General features: G+C 34.1%; 4 protein-coding genes across 6 annotated transcripts; 3 read left to right on the forward strand and 1 right to left on the reverse strand.

The window, feature by feature from the left end:
* Positions 1-11,113: 11,113 nt before the first annotated feature.
* LOC141710561 (rac-like GTP-binding protein RAC2) lies at positions 11,114-13,101 on the reverse strand. The gene is made up of 7 exons (XM_074513125.1): positions 12,588-13,101; positions 12,371-12,458; positions 12,109-12,218; positions 11,944-12,007; positions 11,761-11,825; positions 11,625-11,690; positions 11,114-11,428 (listed from the first exon to the last, which is right to left on the reverse strand). Exons 1-7 carry the CDS (start codon positions 12,684-12,686, stop codon positions 11,330-11,332), a joined length of 591 nt encoding a protein of 196 aa, XP_074369226.1. The 5' UTR covers positions 12,687-13,101; the 3' UTR covers positions 11,114-11,329.
* Positions 13,102-13,455: 354 nt separating this feature from the next.
* LOC141710562 (LOB domain-containing protein 36-like) lies at positions 13,456-14,769 on the forward strand. 2 transcript variants are annotated; one of them, XM_074513126.1, is made up of 3 exons: positions 13,456-13,540; positions 13,720-14,345; positions 14,527-14,769. In XM_074513126.1, the coding sequence occupies exons 2-3, from the start codon at positions 13,739-13,741 to the stop codon at positions 14,577-14,579; spliced, it is 660 nt and encodes a 219-aa protein (XP_074369227.1). In that variant the 5' UTR covers positions 13,456-13,540; positions 13,720-13,738; the 3' UTR covers positions 14,580-14,769. The 2 variants fall into 2 exon arrangements, with proteins under 2 accessions (XP_074369227.1, XP_074369228.1); XM_074513127.1 differs by having other exon boundaries at positions 13,535-13,596.
* A 747-nt stretch (positions 14,770-15,516) lies between these two features.
* LOC141711579 (pentatricopeptide repeat-containing protein At1g06270) lies at positions 15,517-16,852 on the forward strand. The gene has a single exon (XM_074514122.1). It carries the CDS (start codon positions 15,824-15,826, stop codon positions 16,850-16,852), a length of 1,029 nt encoding a protein of 342 aa, XP_074370223.1. The 5' UTR covers positions 15,517-15,823.
* Positions 16,853-18,289: 1,437 nt separating this feature from the next.
* Positions 18,290-23,507, forward strand: LOC141711580 (basic leucine zipper 34-like). 2 transcript variants are annotated; one of them, XM_074514124.1, is made up of 7 exons: positions 18,290-18,336; positions 19,460-19,544; positions 20,841-21,379; positions 21,716-21,806; positions 21,963-22,089; positions 22,816-23,013; positions 23,203-23,507. In XM_074514124.1, exons 3-6 carry the CDS (start codon positions 20,871-20,873, stop codon positions 22,998-23,000), a joined length of 912 nt encoding a protein of 303 aa, XP_074370225.1. In that variant the 5' UTR covers positions 18,290-18,336; positions 19,460-19,544; positions 20,841-20,870; the 3' UTR covers positions 23,001-23,013; positions 23,203-23,507. The 2 variants fall into 2 exon arrangements, with proteins under 2 accessions (XP_074370225.1, XP_074370224.1); XM_074514123.1 differs by lacking the exons at positions 18,290-18,336; positions 19,460-19,544 and having other exon boundaries at positions 20,043-21,379.
* Positions 23,508-24,250: the final 743 nt, after the last annotated feature.

Here is a 24,250-nt window from a genome sequence, read left to right on the forward strand (position 1 = left end):
AAGCCAATTGTCTCTAGGAAGGCAAAAGGAAAGGCTCTCATCATACAGTCTGATTCAGAGTCATCAGATTCTGATGATGATGATTCAAAACCTGAAAATTTATCTGAAGTGGATATTGATGCAGAGATGATGCAACTGTGTGCTCTTATGGTGAAGGGTATCACAAAGATAGCCTACAAGAAATTCAGAAAGGGTAAGAACTTTTCCAGGAAAGGTGGAAGTTCTGAAAATAAAGGATTCAGAAAGACTGAAGGCAAAGGAGGAAAGTCTGATAGAGGAGAAAAATCAAATGTCAAATGCTACAATTGTGGTGAAAGAGGCCACATCTCTCCTGATTGCAAGAAAGGAAAAGGTGATAAAGGCCAGACACTTATCACAAAGAAGAAAAACTGGGCAGACACTTCAGAATCTGAAGAAGAGGTGAACTATGTCTTAATGGCAAATGCTGATAGCAGTTTCGATGCTGCTGAACTAAAGGTACCTCTATCAACTCTTGCTTTTGATACAGAAGATATTACTGAGTTGAGATTATTTTTGAAAAACATTTATATTAGCTATAGAGATCAGACTTTAGAGAATGAAAGATTAAAATCTAAAAATCTAAAGTATAAAAACAGAAATAGCTATCTTGAAGAAGAGTTAGTCAAGATGAACACTATTCAGACAGAGAGAGATAATGATGTGTATGTTAAGAATGAATTGCTTAAACATAATGATTATCTAAAAACTGAATTAGAAAAAAAAAGAAAAATCATCAGGACTTGGATTAACTCAGGCAGAATAACTCAGAATATTCTAAGTAGTGGAAACTGGAAAGAGGGGTTAGGTTATAAAGATGGTAAAAGTGAGAAAGGGACGTTGCCAATTAAGCCAATTGCTATCAAACAGACTGAAAAGCCAAAGGTAAATCCTATTAAATTTGTTGTAAAAACTGTTGTGTCTGATTCTGAAGAGATGAAAGACTCTAAAATAGAAGTCAAAGAAAAGTCAACTTCTGACAAATTAAAACAGGATAAACCAGCTTTGGTAAACTTTGGTTTAATGACAAAGAAGCAGCTTAAGTATAAGCTGAAAGAGATTAAAAATGTGAACAAGGTAAAGGAAGCTAGAAAAAATAGGAATGGAAAGGAAGGTGTGAATAAAAGTAATAATTGTATGCATGTTCCTAATGCTCCTAGAAAGAAATGCTATAATTGTGGAAACTCTAACCATTTTGCTTCTTTTTGTAGGAAAAATAAAGATATAAACACTTTACCTCCTAGATCAGGAGTTAAGAGTCAGTTTGTTAGGTTTAAACCTCAAAATCCTTGTTTTCATTGTGGTAGTTTATGGCATTCTATTTATACTTGTAAGGAATATCATAGTTTGTACTATGATTATTATGAAATAAAACCTTCTTTAAAGAAAATTAGTGTAATTCCTTCTAGTGTAAATTCTGATGCAAAGTCTGATATAAAGTCTGATAAAAAGCATGTTAGCATAAACTCTGAAACTATATCCGCTGCAAATGCTAACAAACTTAACAAGGCCAAAGGATCCAAGCAAGTCTGGGTCCTTAAAACTAATCAATAGTGGTCTTTGTGATTGCAGGGCAACAGGAAAAACATCCTGGTTCTGGACAGTGGATGTTTAGGACATATGACTGGCAATAAAGCCCTGCTATCAGACTTTGTGGAGAAAGCTGGCCCAGGAGTTTCTTATGGAGATGGAAACATGGGAAAGACTCTGGGATATGGCAATATCAATCTTGGGAATGTCATAATTGAATCAGTAGCTCTTGTCTCAGGACTTAAACACAATCTGCTAAGTGTGAGTCAAATATGTGACAGAGGTTATCATGTGGATTTCTTTGAAGAACACTATGAAGTTGTAAGTAATTCTACAGGCAAAGTGGTTCTGAAAGGTTACAGACATGGTAACATATATGAAGCTAGACTTTCAACAAATTCTGATGGTTCTACAATCTGTCTGTTAAGTAGAGTATCAATTGAAGAAAGCTGGAATTGGCACAAGAGACTCTCTCATTTAAATTTCAACAACATAAATGAGCTAGTAAAGGAAAATCTTGTGAGAGGACTACCAAAATCAATATTTGCTCCTGATGGTCTTTGTGACTCATGTCAAAAGGCAAAACAAAAAAAAATCTACATTCAAGAGCAAAACTGAATCCTCAATTCTTGAGCCTTATCACTTACTGCATGTTGATCTATTTGGTCCAGTCAATGTCATGTCCATTGCAAAGAAGAAATATGTTATGGTTATAGTAGATGAGTTCACAAGATACACTTGGGTGTATTTCTTGCACAAGAAGAATGAAACTGCATCTACTCTAACTAATCATGTAGTCAAAGATTCTGTTAAAATAATAAGAAGTGATAATGGCACTGAGTTCAAGAGTTCAATCATGGAAGCAGGAATTTTCTGCACCTGGAACTTCACAACAGAATGGAGTTGTAGAAAGAAAGAACATGACTCTTATTGAAGCTGCACGAACTATGCTTGATGAAGCAAAGCTACCAACCTATTTTTTGGTTGAAGCTGTGCAGACTGTTTGTTTTACCGAGAATGCTACACTCATAAACAAGCATGGAAAAACATCATATGAGATGGTGAATAAAAAGAAGCCAAATCTGAAATGCTTTCATGTATTTGGATGCAAGTGTTTTGTTCTTAAGACTCATCCTAAACAGCTATCAAAATTTGATCTAAAAGCTGATGAAGGAATTTTTGTTGGATATCCACTTTCCACAAAAGCCTTCAGAGTCTACAATTTAAGAACAAGGGTTGTCATGGAATCTATCAATGTATCTTTTGATGATAAAAAGATTACCGGACTTGAAGATTTCAATGATCATGATCAACTGAGATTTGAAAATGAAGATGTAAATTCTGATGACCTAAATCCTGATCCTGTAAGTTCTGACGGGTTAAATTCTGATGTCATTGAAACTGTGGTAACTGCTCCAAAGGAAATTGTACTTGTTCAGGGGGAGCAAGCTGATAATCATACCACATCTCAAGACTCTCAAGAAGCATCAGAACCAGTCACTAGCTCTTCAAGGTCTGATTCATCAAGTTCTGATGAGCCAAATTCTGACAATTTTGGAAACTCTAATTCTTCAATTCCTGAAGGATCCAACTCAAATTCTGGAATCTCAGAGAGCATAAATTCAGGGGGAGCATCAGAGAATGCTGATGGAGACAGCATGGATCATGGGGGAGGATCCAGTTCTAGAGATCAACTTCCATCTGCAAGGAAGTGGACTAAATCACACACACCTGACTTAATAATTGGAGATCCTGAAGCAGGTGTCAGAACTAGAACAACAACAACAAATGAATGTCTCTATCATTCCTTTCTATCTCAGACTGAACCAAAGAAAGTGGAAGAAGTTCTTCAAGATGCTGATTGGGTGCAAGCAATGCATGAAGAGTTAAATGAATTTGAAAGAAATAAAGTCTGGACCCTAGTACCAAGACCAAAGGACAGATCAATTATTGGTACAAAATGGGCGTTCAGAAATAAAACTGACAGTGATTGCATAATTACAAGAAACAAAGCAAGGCTGGTTGCTAAAGGTTACTCTCAATATGAGGGTATTGACTATGATGAAACATTTGCTCCAGTTGCTAGATTGGAAGCCATAAGAATCTTTTTGGCTTATGATGCTCACAAGAAGTTTAAAGTCTTTCAAATGGATGTGAAAAGTGTTTTTCTCAATGGAGAATTGGAAGAAGAGGTATATGTTGAACAACCACCAAGCTTTGTAGATCCAAAATTTCCAAATCATGTCTATAGGCTTGACAAAGCACTTTATGGCCTTAAGCAAGCTCCAAGAGCATGGTATGAGACTTTAACTCAATTTCTTCTGGAAAGTGGATTTCACAGAGGCACAATTGACAAGACTTTATTTTATCTCAACCATGGAAAGGACTTACTTTTGGTACAGATATATGTTGATGATATCATCTTTGGCTCTACAAATACAAAAATTTGTGAAAGATTTTCCAAGTTAATGCAGTCAAGATATCAAATGAGTATGATAGGAGAGTTGAGTTATTTTCTGGGACTTCAAGTCAAATAAATTGAAGAAGGTACTTTAATCAGTCAATCCAAGTACACCAGAAACTTACTCAAAAAATTTGGAATGCAAGACAGTTATACTGCATCAACTCCCATGGCCACTGCCACTAAGTTAGATAAAGATACTGGAGCATCAGTAGATATTACTAACTAAAGAGGTATGATTGGCTCTTTACTCTATTTAACTGCAAGTAGACCATATATCATGTATGCTACCTGTCTCTGTGCAAGATTTCAGGCTGATCCAAGAGAACCTCATCTAATAGTTGTGAAAAGAATTTTCAAGTATCTAAAGGGTACAGCTGATCTAGGATTGTGGTATCCTAGGGAATCAGATTTTAAGCTAATAGGTTACTCAGATGCAGATTTTGCAGGATGCAAAATAGACAGGAAAAACACTAGTGGAAGCTGCCAATTTCTTGGAGGCATATTGGTTTCTTGGTTTAGCAAGAAACATAAAATAATTTCCACATCAACTGCAGAAGCAGAATATATTGCTGCAGGAAGCTGTTGTGCACAGATTCTTTGGATGAAGAACCAGTTACTGGACTATGGGTTAGAATTTTCTAAAATACCTATTTACTGTGATAATCAAAGTGCTATTACTATGACAGGAAATCCAGTTCAACACTCAATGACAAAGCACATCAACATAAGGTACCATTTCATAAGGGAACATGTGATGGAAGGTACAGTGGAATTGCATTTTGTTCCAACAGATCAACAACTAGCAGATATCTTCACAAAACCACTATATGAAGCTACTTTTACAAGACTGGTAAATGAACTTGAAATGGTTTCAGGTTCTTTTTAAAATTTGTTTAGTTTTTGTTCTCATACATCAGACTTTATGATTAGTGCTTACAGATTTCTTATCTCAATGTAATCTGTGCTTAAATTGTAACATATTAAACACTGCTTATTATCTGATGTGATTCTATAAACTCTGAAAGTGTTTTGAATGTTCTGTGACTATTCAATCTAATGAGGATTATTTTGTGAGATGCTGACTTAGTAGTCTTTAACAAACTATGTATCCCATGTTTGAATTAGTTATTTATGTGGAAATCACTAACACAAGCAAATTCTGATTTTGATCTTAGTCAAACTTACTTCCTGTATCTTATTACTAAGTCACAAACTAGATTATTGCTTCTTATTTGTCAAATTCTGATGTCAGTAAATCTTAAGGATGAACTACATGCTTGATAAGCCTTACTTATCTGAAGAAAATAAAAGAAAAGAAAAATTGAAATCAGGTACTCCTTTGAGATCTAGAGTAAATGTGTGAAAGTGAAGATCCAAGTGCATTGCTGGTATTAAGTAATATGCATTAGAAAAGCAAATTAATTTTTCTTGGTGACTTTTCATATTCTCTAATTACTGGAGAAATATTCTGATAACAACATTAATTCTGATGGCAGTTGTAACTCATTTACAGTGAGAAGCCCTTGATAAAAGAATTTCAAAAGATGTATAAAATAAGCACAAACAGTTGAGGTGGATTCTTGCATAACTTTATTCTACAGTAGAATTCACAATTAAAGATTGATTTTAAGCATTTTTCTTAGTTATGCCTTATTTTTAAGATATACTGAAGTTTATCAGACTTTAATCTTTATCTGATCATTTGCAAATACATACACTCTCACTCCATATGAATGATGAAAATTACTGTGGTGATTAAGTTGTTTCTGATAAACGGTTAAGTATCATTTGCATAATTTCTGAGGACAAGTTCTGATTATGTTCTGATGACTACACTCTGAAGAAACCACAAACCAGTCAGTATTTATGTGAAGAAACACAGAAACAATCATTCACCTTTTGAGTACAGAAGCCATGTTCCGATGACCGTTAAATTCTGATAATAGTCAACTTCTGATGCAAATTGTGATGCTTACGTGGCATTATTTATTTACTTGACTTATTTTTAGTATTTATTGTAACAATTATATTTCATAGAAAAATAATTAGGTGAGATAAAAACAGTCATAATCATTTGTTAGTGGGCTGCGTGTTGGTTTTGGTATGTGCATGTGTGCAATAATTACAGCATGTTTATCGTGCCCACTATTTATGTTTTGACTGATTACACGCTGCCAAGTGTAAAAACTGCCGGTTCTAATCCAAAAGAGACGTTACCATGTGCAGAGTATAAATATCAGAGATAAAAGATTATTCAATCTTTTACCCACTCTTTTACTCTATTCTCTCTCTCTTTCTCTCTCTCTCTCTCTCTCTCTCTCTCTTATTTTCTTACTCTCTTATTTTCTGACGTTCTCTTACAGGCATTTTATCAAACACTTTGCAAACACAAAATTTTCACTTGATTTTTTAACAGAAATGGCACCAAAGGATGTTATTTTTAATGGAGCTAAGTTTGTCCCAAACAACAGACTCAGTTAAATGAGATCCAATCTTCAGTGGAACTCCTTCTTTCTCTACTCCTGACAGATGATGCCAAAAAGGGGGAGAAGGTAGTTAAGTCCAAATGCTCACCAAGCCAAACACTGAAGAAAAATGATGATCATGGAGATGACCAGGGAAACTCTGAAAAGAGTAGAGGTCAAAGTCAAGGGAAGCAGCTGAGCTGAATTCCCACTCAACAGACAAGTTCTCATCAGAGAATGTATGGTAGCAAGAACTCTGATAAATCTGCTATGCAAGGGAGGAATAAGGAAGGAAAGAAGCCAACAAATCAGGATGTTCCTTTGTTGATCACAAATGCTGATACTTCAAATACTGATGATCAAGTTCTGACAACTACTTCTGATGTGATAGTCCAAGCTGGAAGCCAAGAGTCACAGAAGTTTTTGCAGACTTTGAAATTCAAAGGAAAGAAAGCAACATTCTTCTACAAAGATCCCAAAATTCAATCTGTTGATGAAGAATTGGCCAAGAGACTATTCCTTAAGGATAATCCAGGAGTGGATTTAGAGGAATTAAGAGAAAAAGAAGCTAAATTTGCTGCTGAGAAGAGCAAACACAAGTCAAAAGCTTCTGATGCTAAAAAGCCACCAAGGCCAAAAGAAAAAGGGATTGTGATAAGAGAAATATCTGCCACAGAGATTTCTAGATCAAGGACTAGATCTCAAACTACTACTGATCCCAAAGACAAGGGAAAAGGAAAAGTTGGGGAGACAGTCAAGAAACAGAAGATGAAGATTCCTCAAATTCTGATGGATCTTGTGTGCAAGATGGTTCAAGTCTTTGATGATGCTGTTGCTGAAGATGAAACAGTTGAAACTCTGAAGAGAAAGAGGATGACAGAAGAATCTAAGACAACCTCTGACATAGCTCAAGTTGTTCAGAGTGAAGAAGTTGAGAACTTAATAAATCCTGAAGATATTTCAGAACAGCAAGCTACAGATGAAACTACAAATCCTGACCGATTCATCAAAACATCAACCTCTGACACTGCTCAAGTTGACATAGACAGCTTAACATTAGAAGATAAAAAGAAGCTACTATGAAACAAGTCTATTCCAGTTCAGCCTAAGACAAATCAGATGTTGAATCAACTTGTAGCATTTGGGGTAAAAGCCAAGCAAGCTAGAGACACTTCTGGATTAGGTTCTGACAGAGAGAAATTCCAGACTGGGATAAAAATTGATATTAGAGATCCATTCACATTGACTGACAATCCATATGAAGAGATCACACAGAAGCACCTTGACAAAGTGCTTTCTATTCAAGTAGTGATGGATACTCATGACGGTTATGAAGAAAAAGAGAGATTGGTCTTATTTCTGAATGATGGCAAAACTTATAGATTATCTGACTCTGATGTGCTGAAGAAATCTGTCAAAGAGCTCCAATATATTCATTATCTACTGGAGGTAAATTCTGATGTTACCAGGAAATGGTCAGAATATATTCCGAAGATAATAAGAGATTTACTCATAATTTTTGGTACAAGAATGACAGAGTATACTCCAATGATGACTGATGATGATGGAAGAGAAATTCCTATGAGGAAGAATTCTGCTATGGTAGAAGTAATTCTGAAAGGAAGATGCTTATGCTATAATGAAGATTCTACACATCCGAGGATAATCAAACTGGGATATGGACTTGAAAGAAATCCAATTTCTGCACTCAGAGCTGCCATATATCAGATTGGTGACAATGAAGATGAAGAACTGCAACAAGTCAAAGCTCAGTTACTTGAATGTTAAAAGAAATACGGTGACCAAGCTGGTATCAGAATTTGTAAGGAATCATTATGGATTCAGGCTGATTCAGTGATTTTGGTAAAAGCTGCATGGACTGTAAATTGTATTTAGTTGTACATATAAACTCTCATTGCATTTGTACTTAAATGTTTTTGACATCATCAAATCTATAAACTTGTATATTTTATAATTTACAAGTTGGGAGAGATTGTTAGATATATTTGTGATGTCATGTCTAATCTGATTTGTTTAGTTTCAGAACTTACTATCAGAACTTAACTGGAAATCAGAACTTACTGAAGACTGGAAGTTATCAGAACTTAAGCCATCAGGACTTATATCAGAACTTAAGTGCGGATACACTTCAGGGATGAAAAGCGGCTGATTTATAGGAGAGGGTCTGGATTAAACAAAAGAAGATATGCTTAGAGAGTTGTACATCTAAATGACTACAGTAGATAATCTCTGATTGATGTATTTTAGGAAACAAAACATATCATATCAATTAGGAGATATCTTGTAACTGTGTAGTATATAAACACAGATTAGGGTTTACACTATATACTATATGTGTTATCATTTAAGAGAATATTATTCATTGTAACCCTAGCAGCTCTTAGTGATATAATACATCACTGAGAGAGTAGATTAAACATACTGTAACAGAGTTTGATATATTGAATAAACTTATTTTCTGTTACATACTTGTGTTTATAATCGAATTGATTGTAGATACTATATTCAACCCACTTCTATAGTATCATTGAGGCCTAACAATATAATACATGAATACATATTGCATTTTACTTTTTCTAAAATGAAACTATTATCAAAATATGTATTATGGTTTAGATTTTACGATAATAAAATCTAGAGTAATTGACACTTTATAACCCAATTCCTTGGGCGTTTTTTCGATTCGGTTCTATATTTTGTTTTCTTACAAGTTGCACATTTAACTTTGAATTTTTGTTTTGTTTTGTACCCCCTGGACCGTTTTTAACTTTTATATTAGGGGTAAAATCAGAAATTTCTGGTATTCAAAAACAAATCGCCGGATCCTCCGATTTCTCCGTCCAAACCTACAAATAAATACATGAATCGATTGCAAATAACAAGCAAAAGCTATATGTAATATCAAATTTCATGAAAAATACCCGGAAATCAAACCCCCAATTCGAAGTAAGAACCCTACAATCGAGTTTAATTTTTATTTTTTACCTCTTTTAGTGATTTTAAGGCTATAATCTGTTAGGACTTGATTGAAACTTCGATTTGGGTACTCAAACTTGCGATTTTAGCTCAATAACATCTTTAAAATCGGTTTTTAATCTTTGAAATTTGAAATTATAAGGTGTATTTAAACTTGAATATTTTTTTCCGATTTTACCCCTGGTGAAACTAACAATTTCAACAGAATTTTGTTCCGGGAGTACAAAACGAAGCGAAATTCAAAGAGGATTAAAAGAGGTGCAACTTGCAAAGGTGCAACTTGCAACTTGCAAGAAAACATAATATAAATCCGAATTAAAAAAATGCCCAAAAAAGGGGTTATAAAGTATCAATTACTCTAAATCTATAATTTTACTAAAACTTATATACACAATACTAGCCTATACCCCGTGTCATGCACGGGCTACCTAGTCAAGTGTTAAATGATTTACTTTTTTATATATTTAATTTTTTTTTATTTCAATTTATTTATCTTTCAACTATAATGGCCTTTTGTGTTATTTTTGATTGAAAATTAATTTTTTTTATTCTATCTTGAGAGATTAAAAAAGTTAATAACAAAACTTTTTATTTTCTTAAAAGCTTTAGTTTCTTCCTGCTAAAAACTCCATTTAACAATTTTTATAGTTGTTATAGTTTTATAGAAGGCATATATATTCTCAACAGTTGAGTTTACTAAATTTGATTTTTTTTTTCATTTTCCCTTTAATTCGTATAGATGTACAATTCGTTTATATATCTCCACTTAATAAGTGTATTCATTTTTTTCTATATATCTCCACTTAATAAGTGTATTCATTTTTTTCTTTATGAATAACAACTATGTAGACATGTCTCCGACAAAATAAATATAAGAAATATAGTAAAGACTGAAGAGGTTGATAATAGTAATTTATTTGAATTATTATATATTAATTAATAACATTAATTAATAACATGCGAAATATATGGAGGGTTTTTGCAAAAACTTATTAGTAGAGTTTTGGCTATGATGGGAGTGTGCAAGTGTTGGTAGTTATGTAGGATATGTAAGTTTACCTTTAATTAAACGAAATTAACGTGTTTCTAAATTAATTATATGCATATTTTAATTTTTTTGGAAAGTGTTAATAATCTTTTTTGAAAAGTGTTAAACAACCAACCAAATTATCCTATGTTTTGTTTATAATAGTATAGTATATTATAGATAATTTAATATACGACCAACCATACATAAATTGATACAAATGAGACATTTTTCACATATAAATCTTGTACGAATTCGTGAACTGGTTTGTTCGTGTAGAGAAATTCATGAACAATATTTATGAGTTTTCCGTTTCTAACTTACGAAATATGTTCATGAGTTATTTGTTTCACCAACACATTTTTTGTTAGCAAGTCGGTACACAAAAATTTTATTTGATTGGATTTAAATTCGAATTCGACAAACTTTTAACAAGTTAAAATATGAATAATCGAAATTTCGGCTCATATACAACCCTATTAATCACACTATAATTTAATGTAGTTATCTGATGTCTTTCAAAATTCAACCCATCTTTCACAAAGAGTTTATTGAGTTTATATTAAAAATTAAGTTTATTACTCTGATAAACTTAAGATTCACAATTCGCACTTATGAAAGAGGGCAAAGGCCAAAGGCTAGAATTATGTTACGTGTACACAAACACAAGTGACCACCTTAAGAGATTGCATGGATCTTCTTTTGTAAGGGAAGACATAAAAATATAGTCCACGATAAACAAAAATTAAACTTAAACATGTAAAGTGTAGACTAATTAGTAGATGATTGCACCATTTTCTAAGGTAGAAAATGAGAAATGAATCTGGTTTATAGATATATACATGGCCTTGTCTTCCTCCTCTTTTTCTTCTGCTTTGGTGGCATCAGAACAACCTTTATGGCAGCATCAAACACTGCCTTCACATTCTGCAGAAAATGAAATTAAGCAGGTTATCTGAAAAGCTCCAGGCTACTGGATATCATGTGTTTGTGCGAGTACTTATAATTCTGCAATCGACCATTATCATGTGATAAAAATTCGAAAAACATTATCAGCATCTTTCGATCTTGCATTTACAAGCCAAATTTTGCTGGAAAAAGAATATACAGGTATGGTTTTAACCTGTTGAGTCTTGGAACTGCATTCTATGTAAACAGCTGCACCAATCAATTTCTTGAGTTCCTCTCCCTGCTCAAATTTCTCTATCATTAGTTTCAGCATTTTGACAAAAATGAGTTGCATTAGTACTGTAACTTACCTGAGCAGGTGTGATCGGAGTTGCATTGGGATGATCACTGAGAAACTGTCTGTCCTCGCGTAAATCTGCAAAAAATGTTCAAAAGCATCATACACTAGTCTATTAGTAGTCATAAATTTCTGAAACACTTTGGTTAATTAACACTATTAGATGGTTAATGCAGGTGATAATGTATTTACTTACCTACTTTAGTTCCCACTAAGATGATTGGCACAGTTGGAGCATAATGCCTCAGCTCAGGAATCCACTATGATCAGTAACCACTTGTGAGACAATTTAAAATTAAATATTCGGGGAAAAAAGAGAACAGAGTTGATCTGCAGACTTAAATACTTCTGAATTTCTAACCTTCTTCGCGATGTTCTCATAGCTGGCTTTACTAATGAGGGAGAAGGCTAAAATGAACACATCGGCACCTCTGTAACTGAGAGGCCTTAGCCTGTTATAGTCCTCCTGCCCTAAAATGTGAACACGGAAATTTAAAGAACTAAGATCAAAAAGGGGACATGATTCTTGATTCTCAATCTTTGGAAAGTCCATTGGAACACTATGGAAACTAGCTGTAACAATGTTGACAGAGAATAAATTGTGCTAATCACATTTGTGTTACCTGCAGTATCCCAAAGTCCAAGATTAACAGTGTTACCATCCACCACCACATTAGCACTAAAGTTGTCGAAGACTGTAGGCACGTAATCCTGTCAGATCGAATAATGAAAGAAAATTAAACTTAAGAAAGGTAACAGATCAGTAGTACTAATAAGCAGAGACTATGATCATAATTTTATCTGTAAGACTACAAGACTATAAAATTGGTCTGTTCCTACAGTTGGAAAGGTGTTGCTGGTATAAGATATCAGCATGCAAGTTTTCCCAACAGCTCCATCGCCTACGGTGACACACTTGATGAATCTGGTAGTGTTCATCCTTAAATGCCTGCTTTCTAATTTCAATCTCTTGCAATGAGGATCAAATAGACGAAAACCGAAACTTTACTTCCCAAATGCATAAACAGTTTCCTCTGGACTAAAACTGAAAAATGTGTCTGTGATCTACTTTAGGAACCAAGAAGTAATTCCAAAGTTTGAAATTTGAATAGACATGGAGGGGGGGATGGAAGGTATTATATTAACCAAAGCATGCAACAAATTACCCACTACTTTAAATTGAAATGTGGGCCTAGTTGTTCTTTTTATTGCCTTTAGAATGATTGTCAAAGGCTATCTGTTTCTTTAAGGAGAAGGACAAACTACATAGAGATATAGAATCTATCAAGCATCAAAGGTGGGGATGTTTGGTGATGGTGTAGTTAGTTGGTTAAGTGTACAACAAGGGACATTCTTTACAATGATGCAGATTAAGAAACAAAGCAATATCTTCATAATACATATCTTGCTTAATTTGGTCATAAAAATGATCATTACTTTTTTTTTAATTACAAGGATCTTGTCTTTTAATTTCTTTTTGTGAGCAACCTAAATATTATTTGACAAAGATGAACAATTAACCTAATTATATCCTAATCACATTTCTTCAATCATTTTTTTTTTTAAAAAAAATAAAGAGAAAAAATCTCCCTTGGTGTGGTGACCATCTTTTCATGCACTACCTCTCTGTTCAGCACTTTATTCATTAATCTTCTACTCCTCTTTACTATCCTATAATTTTGTTATGCCTAATATACATGTTTACTGTAAATCAATATCATTAGCTATAAATATAATGTATGTTCTTCTTCAACATCTTCCTCCTTTTTACTTTGATCTGGTATATACTAAAGGTAGTTTATGTACATTTACATCTAGTTTATATTTAACAATTTGCGGATTATGTTAGGTAAATTAAGTACTGAACATGTTGTTCTCACGCTAAAATGTTCAAATATGGACGTTATGCAAATAACATTTATTTACTAATATTATGATTAAAAACTTGAACTCTGTTCTTTTTTTTGTATAGGTTTTATTTAAGGTTAACAATGCAGAGGAACGGAGGAGGAGCTAACGGTGCAGGAGCATGCGCATCATGCAGGCACCAAAGGAAGAAATGCACAGAAAAGTGCACATTAGCACCGTTCTTCCCTGTAGATAAGAACCGAGAATTTCAGGCAGTGCACAGGGTTTTCGGTGTTAGTAACGTTACAAAGATTCTGAAACGTTTAAATTTTGAAGATCGAAAAAGAGCTGCAGATTCACTGGTCTGGGAAGCGTTTAGCAGACAAAGAGACCCAATATTAGGCCCATTTGGAGAGTACAGAAGAGTTTTAGAAGAGCTGAACTGGTATAAAAATGAATATCAGGCTTATAAATCATCATTAACAGCATCAGGCGGGTTGATTAATGGACTGAATGAGACTGTGATCAGTAATACTGGAGGAATGATTAATTATGATGCTAATAAGTACAACAATATGAATAATAAAGGGAATATGGCATCTGCAGGATTAATATATCCCAGCTACAATTATTATTCATGTGTACCCAACAATAAATTAAGTGAAGAGAGTGATAATAGTTGTGTAATTATGCCTCATCAGCCAGGGATGAATGGTAGTAGTATTAATCAACACTCCTACCCGTTACCAGGTATATATAAATTACATATCCTTTGCATGAATTTAGAATTTGCATATACCAAGTACGTACTTATTTGGATCATGAGATTTCAACTGGGTTAATGTGACGGGGTTGAAATCTCATGATCCAAACGTATGGTTTATGATTAGTATGCAATTTGTTAGTATTAATGATTATGAACAATGGACAGGTCAATATGGTGCAATTGATGCAAAGGAACTGGAATGGAATGGCAACTCATGACTTCATTGCTGCTTCACTTTATGATTTCTATTACACTAGTGCCCATCAAGGCCATAGTAGATATTAGGAAAATCTGGATTTTATTTATTATTTGATTCATAGATGCATATAATAAATCAAATATTGTATTTATTCAATTTATATACTCGTCCAAATGAAATATTACAATTCCTGTTATTAATACGTCCACTGTTCAAGTAAATGAGTGAAAAGCTTAGTTGAATGGTTTATTATCTTTTTACTAATTAGATATTTTATTTATCTTTTTCAAATATTGGTCAACAAGTCAACAACATTAGAGAGTTTTGTTAAAAAAATGACAAAATAATAATTTTCTAAAAGAACTTGACATGGGAGATTTGTCCAAAATACCCATCATTTGGGGAGATTTGTCCAAAATACCGACGAAATACACATTATCATCTTGCGTATTCTAATTTTCAAAATTTTTACAAAGAGTACGCATGTCTGATTACGCATGTCAGACATGCGTACTCTTTGTAAAAATTTTAAAAATTAGAATACGCAAGATGATAATGCGTATTGCGTCGGTATTTTGGGCATTTTTCCCGTCGGTGGGTATTTTGGACAGTTGAAACTGGAAAGTGGTGTATTTTGGACATTCTTTCTTTATAAATATGGATTAGTGTTTGGAATCGGAATAAATCGATAAAGTTATCTTATAGCGATTAATTGAATAGTCGTTGATTAACATGAATAATTAATCAGAATATTAATCGAATGTGTTTAATAAAATATAAAAATATTTAATTTATTAAACTAAATATATTAATTTAAGAAAAAATACAGTAATTAATCGATTGATAAAATCTAATCCACGAAATATCTTATAACGATTAATTAGGTAATAAAATCGGTGAATTTTAAAAGCGGGCTCAAAATTATTTAGGCCAAGCCCATGGTCATCACCCCAACCCCAACCCAACTATTATGAATTTTAGAAGTATCTATTTCACGGAATAAATCATAAACCAGAAAAAAATATATTAAAATTTCAAAACACTGTTTAATTTACTGTATATTCTCCCGGGTAAAATCATTCCTAGCTGTAATAAAGGGTCGTTAGTGGTTACCGTTATAGAATGACTCTCAATTCTCTAACCCTCCATTTAAGAGTTGCACATTACATGCTTGACAATTTTACTCTGTGAATTTATAAAGAGACTCTGTTCACTATATATACAGCTTGTTATGCTATTATTCATTTTTATATACTCTTAACAATGTTTAAGTTAGTTATTCCCAAAAGGCTTTGTGTCTCATTCCATTCTTCAGGATACTCTTTTGTTAGATTTTGTTCGGTTAATTCTGAATGTTTATCGCTTGAAGCATCCGTTAGGGCAGCTGTCGAGTCAAGAACCTACAGACAAATTCCTGATATTTTTATTGGTTCAAAAGAGTCTTGTCAGAACCCGAATCCGTTTTCGTTTCTTTCTGGTTTTTCGGTAGCTCGTAGGACGCAAGTGATTGATGAATTGTTGCAGGATTTTATTTCGATTAGACCTCGTTATCGCCCTTATGCTACTTATTCGTGTCTTCTTACTTATGTTCTCCAGAGTTCTGATCCTTTTCCGATTGCTCTTGCGATTGTCCAACGTGTGATTCGTTCTGGTTGTGTCCCTGTTCCCCAAACTCATCTTCTGCTTTCCAGTGCATGGATGGAAAGGCGACAACAATGTGAGTCAGTATCGAAAATGTTAATGGAGATGGAGTCGATTGGATATTGTCCTGACTGTGGCACGTGTAACTATCTTATTTCATCTCTTTGTAAAGTTGATCAGTCGAACGAGGCAGTTCTAGTTTTGAGGGGAATGTGTAAAGCAGGGTGCATTCCTGATTTAGATACGTATGGTACTGTTATTGGTGCAATGTGCAGAATTCGAAGGATCAATGTTGTGGTGGAGTTGATGAAGGAAATGGTCCAATTTGGGTTGACCCCGAGACAGGAAATAGTGGTAAAAGTAATCGTAGCAATGCGGGCGAGAAAAGACGTATGGAGGGCCGTTGAAATTATTGAGCTTCTGCAGAGTGAGGATATTCTTGTGGGATTCGAGATTTATGAGTCGGTGCTTGAGGGATGTCTAGGTTGCGGGGAATATGTTTTAGCTGGAAAGGTTGTGATGGGAATGACGAACAGAGGATTTATACCATATATTAGAGCAAGGCAGAAGGTGGTTGAAGGATTGGCTAATGCTGGTGATTGGGAACTTGCGTATGCTGTGCGCCAGAGATTTGCAGAGTTAAAGTCTTAGCATCTAAAAAACTGCTCACTTATTTTTTGGGAATGAGATTGGATCAGAATTTAATAAGTTTGTCTTTTCCCATGTGTCAAGTAGCTAATCATTCACTTCTTCTGCTACGACTCTTTGAAAACTTGACTACAATCATAACTTTAACAACTACGTGGAGGGTTGAGCCGTTGAGGTCACAATTTGACTGCAAACAGTGGTGACATGCTGCCATGTGTTCTTTAGCAACTTCTTAAAGTTTATCATAAACTTAATGTAAGCTGATGCTAATTTCTGAAAAATAGTTGCTTTATCTTCTAGACAAGCACAAAGCTTTTATCAGAATATTCATGTTTTTCTTGAAATAAATTTTTTGTGCTCGTCTTATTTCCAGCTACTCATCTTCTTCTTCACCGCTGTTGTGACTTGTGAAAAAGTACTATAGTAAAAAGATCAGTATGGGTGTTTGCTTTAGATTTCTCTTTAACATTTTACTTTGAGTTTCATTTAGTCATATTTGCAACTCTGGGATGCCTCAGCCAGTTCATATTTTGAAAGCTGTTGCACACGGTTTAATTGCATGTTCTTTACATCTCATCGTATTAGTAAAGTTTTCTTATAAGTTTAGAGTTATAGACATTGATCACTGATTCAATGATTATTCACAAGTCATACCATTGTCCTATATGAACTTGGAAATGGTAGTATGGCTGTATGGTTCACTGCTAAGATCAGCTACATGATACTGCCTGTGGTCATGGGGATGGTCATCATTATATATAATATGTCTAATTACTCTTCTAGTAGATGAAATATTACTCTGTCGAAAGAGAATATAAACTCGTATAGGGACACTTTGACAGAAGCTTTCTATCAGATGTAGAAATGAAGTTGAACCGGATTCTTTTAGCTGTAAAAGGGGAGGGAAGATCTCTAGTGATGCTACAACTTAACTCTCTTATACAAAGGCATGTTATATTTCCATGTTCGATACCATATGAAATTATCAGAAATCAGTGGTTGTCACCAATTCGTGCTCCACAGCCAATTAGTTGTACTCTATGATAAAAGCTATTTATTAGTAGCCTTATAAAACTTCTAAAGATGCATCGTGGAACTAGTCTATATCCTAATTCTCTATAATTTAGGAAAAGGAAAAAGGGGAACCTATTCCATGTAATAAGCAAAAAATCTATCTTTGGCACACTGCTACTGGCGGGAACTTTAAGGCTCCTTCATCTTCAGGAGGCACTTGTTTGTAGCTACCTACCATTAATGTTTGGTTTAACTTTTAACTCATGTTACATTTACCATTTTGTCATGTATGATGTCTTTCTGTGGTGATAAAACCTTCTTATAAGTGAATTTTGTATTTTTCAGCTGTGAGCTTCTGTTGATATTTCAGTAAACAACTGGCGTTACAGAAACCCGTTTTCTGTTTTTGATTGGTTGTGAAATCATCTATGTTGCTGGTGCGGAGAATTCATACAAGCTTCCTGTGATTAAAGGTATGTAAGGTCCAAAGCTATGTAGAATTTATCTCTAGCAAGTTTATAGGTATTCTGGTTACAACTGGCAGCACCTTGATCATTTGAAACCTGTATATGTGATTGCAAATATATTTTGGTGATAATAACTCTAATTTTGTGATTGTTTTGAAGTGGTGAATATTAGTTGCTGAATGTTATGTAGAGACAACAAAGTGAGTTATTGCTATTGGTCTCCTATGCTGAATTGTGGACATTTCATAGAATTTAATCCCTTTTTCTATATAGAGGTCTATGTATAATCACCAAGATGCACTCCCTTGTCCCGTAATATACTAGTTTGACTTTTATGGTTGAAATGACAATTCCACAGACCAAAGATCAAGCAGATTTATTTAAATTTGAATTTGTAAAAGGTGGGTTTCAAACAAAACTTGAAGTTTGCATCATGCACTCTTCCATGTTAATATATTATATGTTATGTTTATGAATAATACAATTATTGATTTTAGATCTGGTAAATAGACTGTGAAAATGTTTTTGGGAATATTTAACAATGACATGGAGGGAGTTGGTTCTTTCGGAAAACTTTATTATTGCATTTACAGCTCTTTCTCCAGTCCAAATCCAATTCATACCGGGTGGGCACGGCCTCATTACAGGTCAATAGAGACTTGTCAAACCTGTGCTTTAAAAGGTGGTTAAAACAAAAAAAAAGTTAATTTTTCTTGTGTGTCTATGTTGTCATTTTTTCATTTGTAAATTATTGCAACTGCTATATACTTTCAATGAAGTTTGTCCGAAAAGAGTAGGCAATGGTAATGCTGTTTTGCCCTCCAAACAGGAAAATAACAGTGACTTGAGAAAAAATGTTGGAATATTCCACTCATTATATCATATCAGCTGCAAATACATGGGCCAAACATCAATGTCAAATGGATCTAAAGGGACCTTATTTGATTAACCATAATTCGATACTTACTGGTAGCTCAGTAATAGCTTCTGTTCTTGTTGATAACTGTATCTTCCATTATTGACTTATTGTCATCGTACATGTACTATGTCACTAGTTCCTCCACATTACTCTGCAGCGAAATTAGATACCATGTTGATTTATGTTCCCTTTTCCGGTGAAATTTTGCAGGGTTTGCCAGTCCCAGTCTTGCCACAGGCCTGGGGACTTGTAGTTGAGGAACATTTCTCGGGGCAAATGCATAAAGATTAAGTTTGTTAGTCCCTTTCTGATAAATTAAACTGCTTTGTGATTACTGCCTAATTATATATTACCAATGGAAGTACTCTGCATGTTAGCACACACTAGAACAGAAGATTCACTTTCCAGAATTGCAAGGATTATTCATTATTACGCACTTTCAATGCTTAACTCCACTATTATTAAATCTAACAATGTAAACTGATCAAGCATGTCAGGAATTGAGAAAAACCTTAGCTGTACGATTTTGAACTTGTTAATAATTTCATTTCCATTGAGTTGAGTATTACAGCTAGGTTCTGAGAGGAGAATGTGCGTGTAAAAGTAGCAAAATAATATATTGGAAGATACTTGTACAGACCAATAAACATGAAGTTATAGAGGAGATGCCCTACATGTGGCTAATGGTTTGGAGACAAAGTAAAAGAAAGCTTAGAGAGTGCGCGTTCTAAACACTTATCCGGTACAATATTTCACATGGCATGACATGTTCTCTAATTCTCATAGTTTCTTCTGCTCCCGTACAACCTCCAATAATTCTCCCCTTATTATTTTCAAACATTTTTACAGACATCCTCATGTTTGTTTATATTTCTGATCCCAAAGTCATCACAAACATAAATTTCTTTTATTTTTATTATCATTTTAGTAATGATAGACATAAACAGTCGAGCTCTGACCCACTAAACTTTTAATGTTTCGGTTTTAGTAATATAACACTAATAGATTTGCTTGTGTTAATGTGTTTGTGTATATCTATGTATGTGGGTGTACAGAGAACTCTAAAATTTTCTGTATTTAATGTATATCTATTTTTCTCCAGACTTCAATAATTTTCTGTATGTGTATGTGTACAAAGATCTCTATAATATTATGGGTTTGATAAGAAAAACTTCAAAGGGAAGATAATAAAATATGTATGTACATCTAGTATATAAATCTGATAAAAGATGGAAGGATTCTATTCCAATAAGTCTGAGCACGTGGTCTCTGATTGCTCTTGTTATATATAATGGAATTAACTAGTGCACATATGCTACTTTCCCAGTAATACAGTTGAGATTCAACCTTCTTATATACCAGCTGTTGATAGCTGTCCCAATCTGCCCATGTGACCCCACTATCCATCTATCTATCTATATATCTATCACAAGTTAAGATTATGATGATGTTCTGATGTCTATATAATATACTATATACATATGCACACTGTTTAATTACTTATACAATCTCTTTAGCTACATTGCATTGAGTTGTGACCAAAGAAATACTAATGGCACAATTGCCTCCTAAAGTCCCAAACATGACACAGAACTGGCATGATGCTTCCCACCACCAAAGAATGCCGTCCATGGATAGTTTGGGATTGGCCGCCTCCAATGGCGGCCCTTCATGGGCTGATGAGTTCCTCGATTTCTCGTTGACAAAGCGCGGTTCCCATCGGAGGTCTGTCAGCACTGACTCAATTGCATTTCTTGATCAAATTCCAATGGCGCAGATGGAACAAAAGGAATCCAGAAGGTCCTCTGCACCAGGGTCCAGGAGGAGTGCGACCGAGTTCGATGGGTTTGATGAAGAGCAGTTCATGGCTATGTTTATTGATGATACAACTGCCGTTCCAACAGTCTCTTGCTCCAATCCATCGTCACCTTCTGATCACAGTAGCATGGATGACGATAAACATAATAATCTTGTGCCGCTCAATTATGATCAGCAGATGAAGAAGCAGCAGAAGACACCAGTTGAATCTGAGGAAATGGAGAGTGCATCTGACGGTCAGCATGAAGCCACTGGCAATGCAAGTACAGACAATTACAATGATAAAATCTTTGATCCAAAAAGAATTAAGAGGTACACATTCGTTAATCATGCAACTCTTTACTAACTGATTGCCAACTCAATCATTTAGTTTAATTAATGCAGTAACGCCCGTCTTTCTTGTTCATAAACATTCTAGGATAGAAGTTGTATCCCTTATTCAACACTGATTGATACAATGTGTGTTTTGAATTTTGATGTAGCCAGAACTCCGTACTTCTTCTTAATCTATCTTTTCCTTATGCGTATACTCCATCTTATTGGTATTTATTATTCATCGACCAAATTAACTGTACTGAGAATCCTAAGAACATGCATTCTATAGTGTTTCGCTAATTAATTTACATTTCTTTTTGTGTCCACCACCAGAATATTGGCCAACAGACAATCTGCACAGAGGTCACGGGTGAAGAAACTGCATTACATATCCGAGCTAGAGCTTGGCGTTAATTCATTACAAGTACGTACACAATTTAGAAACGAATCCAATCATGTGACCAGGAAAAAACTGTCACTGCCTTCGTAATTTGTTTTTTTAACAATAGTTGGTACATATTTTTATGTCAAATTATTAAATAAGACTATATATTTACACTGAATTAATTTCTTGGAATAGGCTGAGGTCTCAGTGTTATCCCCAAGGGTTGCATATCTCGACCATCAAAGACTGGTTCTAAATGTGGACAATAGTGTTCTTAAACAAAGACTTGCAGCTCTCGCTCAGGATAAGCTCTTCAAAGATGGTAACTATACTAAACTGCTCAGAACTCAAAATTTTAACAGTATTAGTGCTTCCACCATTCACAATATAATTTTAGTAACTTAATGTCTAAATTGCTACAGTCTGCAAAATCATTCTTTTGGAAAATAATTTAAATGAAGATTTAGTTTAAAGAATTTTATCAGGCTATCATTCTTTAAACCATATAACACTTTTAAGGATTTACCATTTAACAGATGGAAGCATTTTGTTGTATAGGAGTCCAACCTAGTATCTTCTAGTTCTACTTTGTTGGTTAACTGATAATTATATGCTTATATGATTTGTTTGAACACTCCACTTTGCCTTGTATAATCGGACTTCATCCTACATACATGGGCTTTAGCTGTCAGGCTGATGCTATCTTCATGTTTTCCTGCTATAACTGCGATTCATAACGCTATTCGAAGTATAGATGAATTCTTGGTGGGGGTGGGGGGGGGGATGTACAAATTGAACCCGAAAATGATAGTTGTTAGCTTCTTGATTAACTCCCTCTTCCACATTATGGTCCTACTGTGCTTGGCTGCCTGTTGTGAATTACATACTATGGGATGCATTTATTGATAATTAATAAAAGGAAAACCAAAAATTTGAGTTTTGTACCTGCACCTGGATATTAACCAAGTATCCTAACTTTATCACATTACATATTCCGTCTATTAGGATCACAAGAAGTATGATTGAAAATTACGGTGTTCTGTTGCAGCTCATCAAGAAGCACTGAAAAGGGAAATCGAGAGACTGAGGCAGGTGTATTACCAACAGAACCTGAAGAAGATGGAGAACGATGACTCAACACCAAAATCTGCTAAATCACTACTACAATCTCCAGAGAATATTTCTAATCCTGCCAATGGCTCTGCACACAGTGAACAAATTATGATCAGCTGATCATATATTCAAGGTAACTCTCAGCCTACTATTGCCAGTTAAATCAATATTCCACATCTGAAAGCTAGTAAAACGCGTACCCCTTGATAAGGCCAGTCCCATCATACCGCGATTAAGAATGTTTGCAACCTGATACGATTTGCAAATTGATTCTCCTAGTAGCAAAATTGTGGCGTTATGTAACAATTAAGATCTCGTGCAGGGATAAAATGAAGGAACCTCTCTATCTGCAATGAAAGGCCCGACATGGATTCCAGCTACTGCTGCTTTAATGTTTTTCTTCTCTCAAATTAGTTGCACATGCAATAAGAATTATTCATGTGAACATAACTCTCTCTTCCCATGCTAGAGGAGCCCACTGTTTTATTTACATGTTTTATGGCAAAATGACCACTTGTACTGGTACCTCACCAAGGAATGGGGGCAATTGTGCCTGCTGTAATATTGTTAATTAGTACTACTGTTTATTTAATTACTTTAATTCAACTGTTAATAAATTTCTGATTCCTCTTAATGTCCAATTAGTCTTTCTTTTGTTCAAGGTTACATTACTGATTACATCGCTTTTTATAAATAAACTTTTATACGGGGGTATAAGTTGAACATGATTTTTCATCAACACACTGCACAATAAAAGTTAACAGGGGTTTTTTCATAAATAAGGAAAATTTATAATTTTTTTGTAAAAATACTATTACTTTTTAAAAATATTTGTAAAAATAAGTTGTGCAATTTTGGAACCATTTTTTAACCACATCTGCAACTTGAATTTAAAAAAATATTTGTGAAAATACGTTGTGCAAATTTGTAATAATATATGCAACATAATTTGTAACCGAAAATGTAACATACACTCTAATCTGAAATGCAACCTAAGACAGTTGCACAATTCAAAATAAATGCAATATATTATACAACATTATATTTTTGCAAATATTTTTAAGTAAAATAGTATTTTTGCAAATCTTTTCGGGAATCGATAAAATCGTAAATAATTGTACAAAGTATTTTTGATAAATTCCCTATATATTTTTACTTACAAAAAGAGTAATTTTTCTAAGCAAAGCAAATTATTGTGTCAACGTATATGAAAAGTAGCCACGTCATATATCATAAAAAGGAATGATCAATAAATTAACAAATATTAAATACTAAAAAAATATCCGACATTAAATTTTACTGGTAAAGAAAGAAGATTAAAACATTTTGGTATGCATAACAAAAACTTGCATAGCGGTCCACTAACAAAC

The sequence above is a fragment of the Apium graveolens genome, chromosome 3 (genome assembly GCF_009905375.1).
Source record: "Apium graveolens cultivar Ventura chromosome 3, ASM990537v1, whole genome shotgun sequence".
Taxonomy (NCBI): Eukaryota; Viridiplantae; Streptophyta; class Magnoliopsida; order Apiales; family Apiaceae; genus Apium; species Apium graveolens.

Excerpts from the sequence above, each read along its gene's own strand:
- LOC141710561 (XM_074513125.1), bottom strand. The coding sequence starts at position 12,686 with ATGAACACTACCAGATTCATCAAGTGTGTCACCGTAGGCGATGGAGCT. Across the intron at positions 12,008-12,108 it reads ATGAGAACATCGCGAAGAAG|TGGATTCCTGAGCTGAGGCA; the intron begins GTTAGAAATTCA and ends TACTGATCATAG. Across the intron at positions 11,691-11,760 it reads CTCCGATCACACCTGCTCAG|GGAGAGGAACTCAAGAAATT; the intron begins GTAAGTTACAGT and ends AAATTTGAGCAG.
- LOC141710562 (XM_074513126.1), top strand. The coding sequence starts at position 13,739 with ATGCAGAGGAACGGAGGAGGAGCTAACGGTGCAGGAGCATGCGCATCA. Across the intron at positions 14,346-14,526 it reads ACACTCCTACCCGTTACCAG|GTCAATATGGTGCAATTGAT; the intron begins GTATATATAAAT and ends AACAATGGACAG.
- LOC141711579 (XM_074514122.1), top strand. The coding sequence starts at position 15,824 with ATGTTTAAGTTAGTTATTCCCAAAAGGCTTTGTGTCTCATTCCATTCT.
- LOC141711580 (XM_074514123.1), top strand. The coding sequence starts at position 20,802 with ATGGCACAATTGCCTCCTAAAGTCCCAAACATGACACAGAACTGGCAT. Across the intron at positions 21,380-21,715 it reads GATCCAAAAAGAATTAAGAG|AATATTGGCCAACAGACAAT; the intron begins GTACACATTCGT and ends GTCCACCACCAG. Across the intron at positions 21,807-21,962 it reads TTGGCGTTAATTCATTACAA|GCTGAGGTCTCAGTGTTATC; the intron begins GTACGTACACAA and ends TTCTTGGAATAG.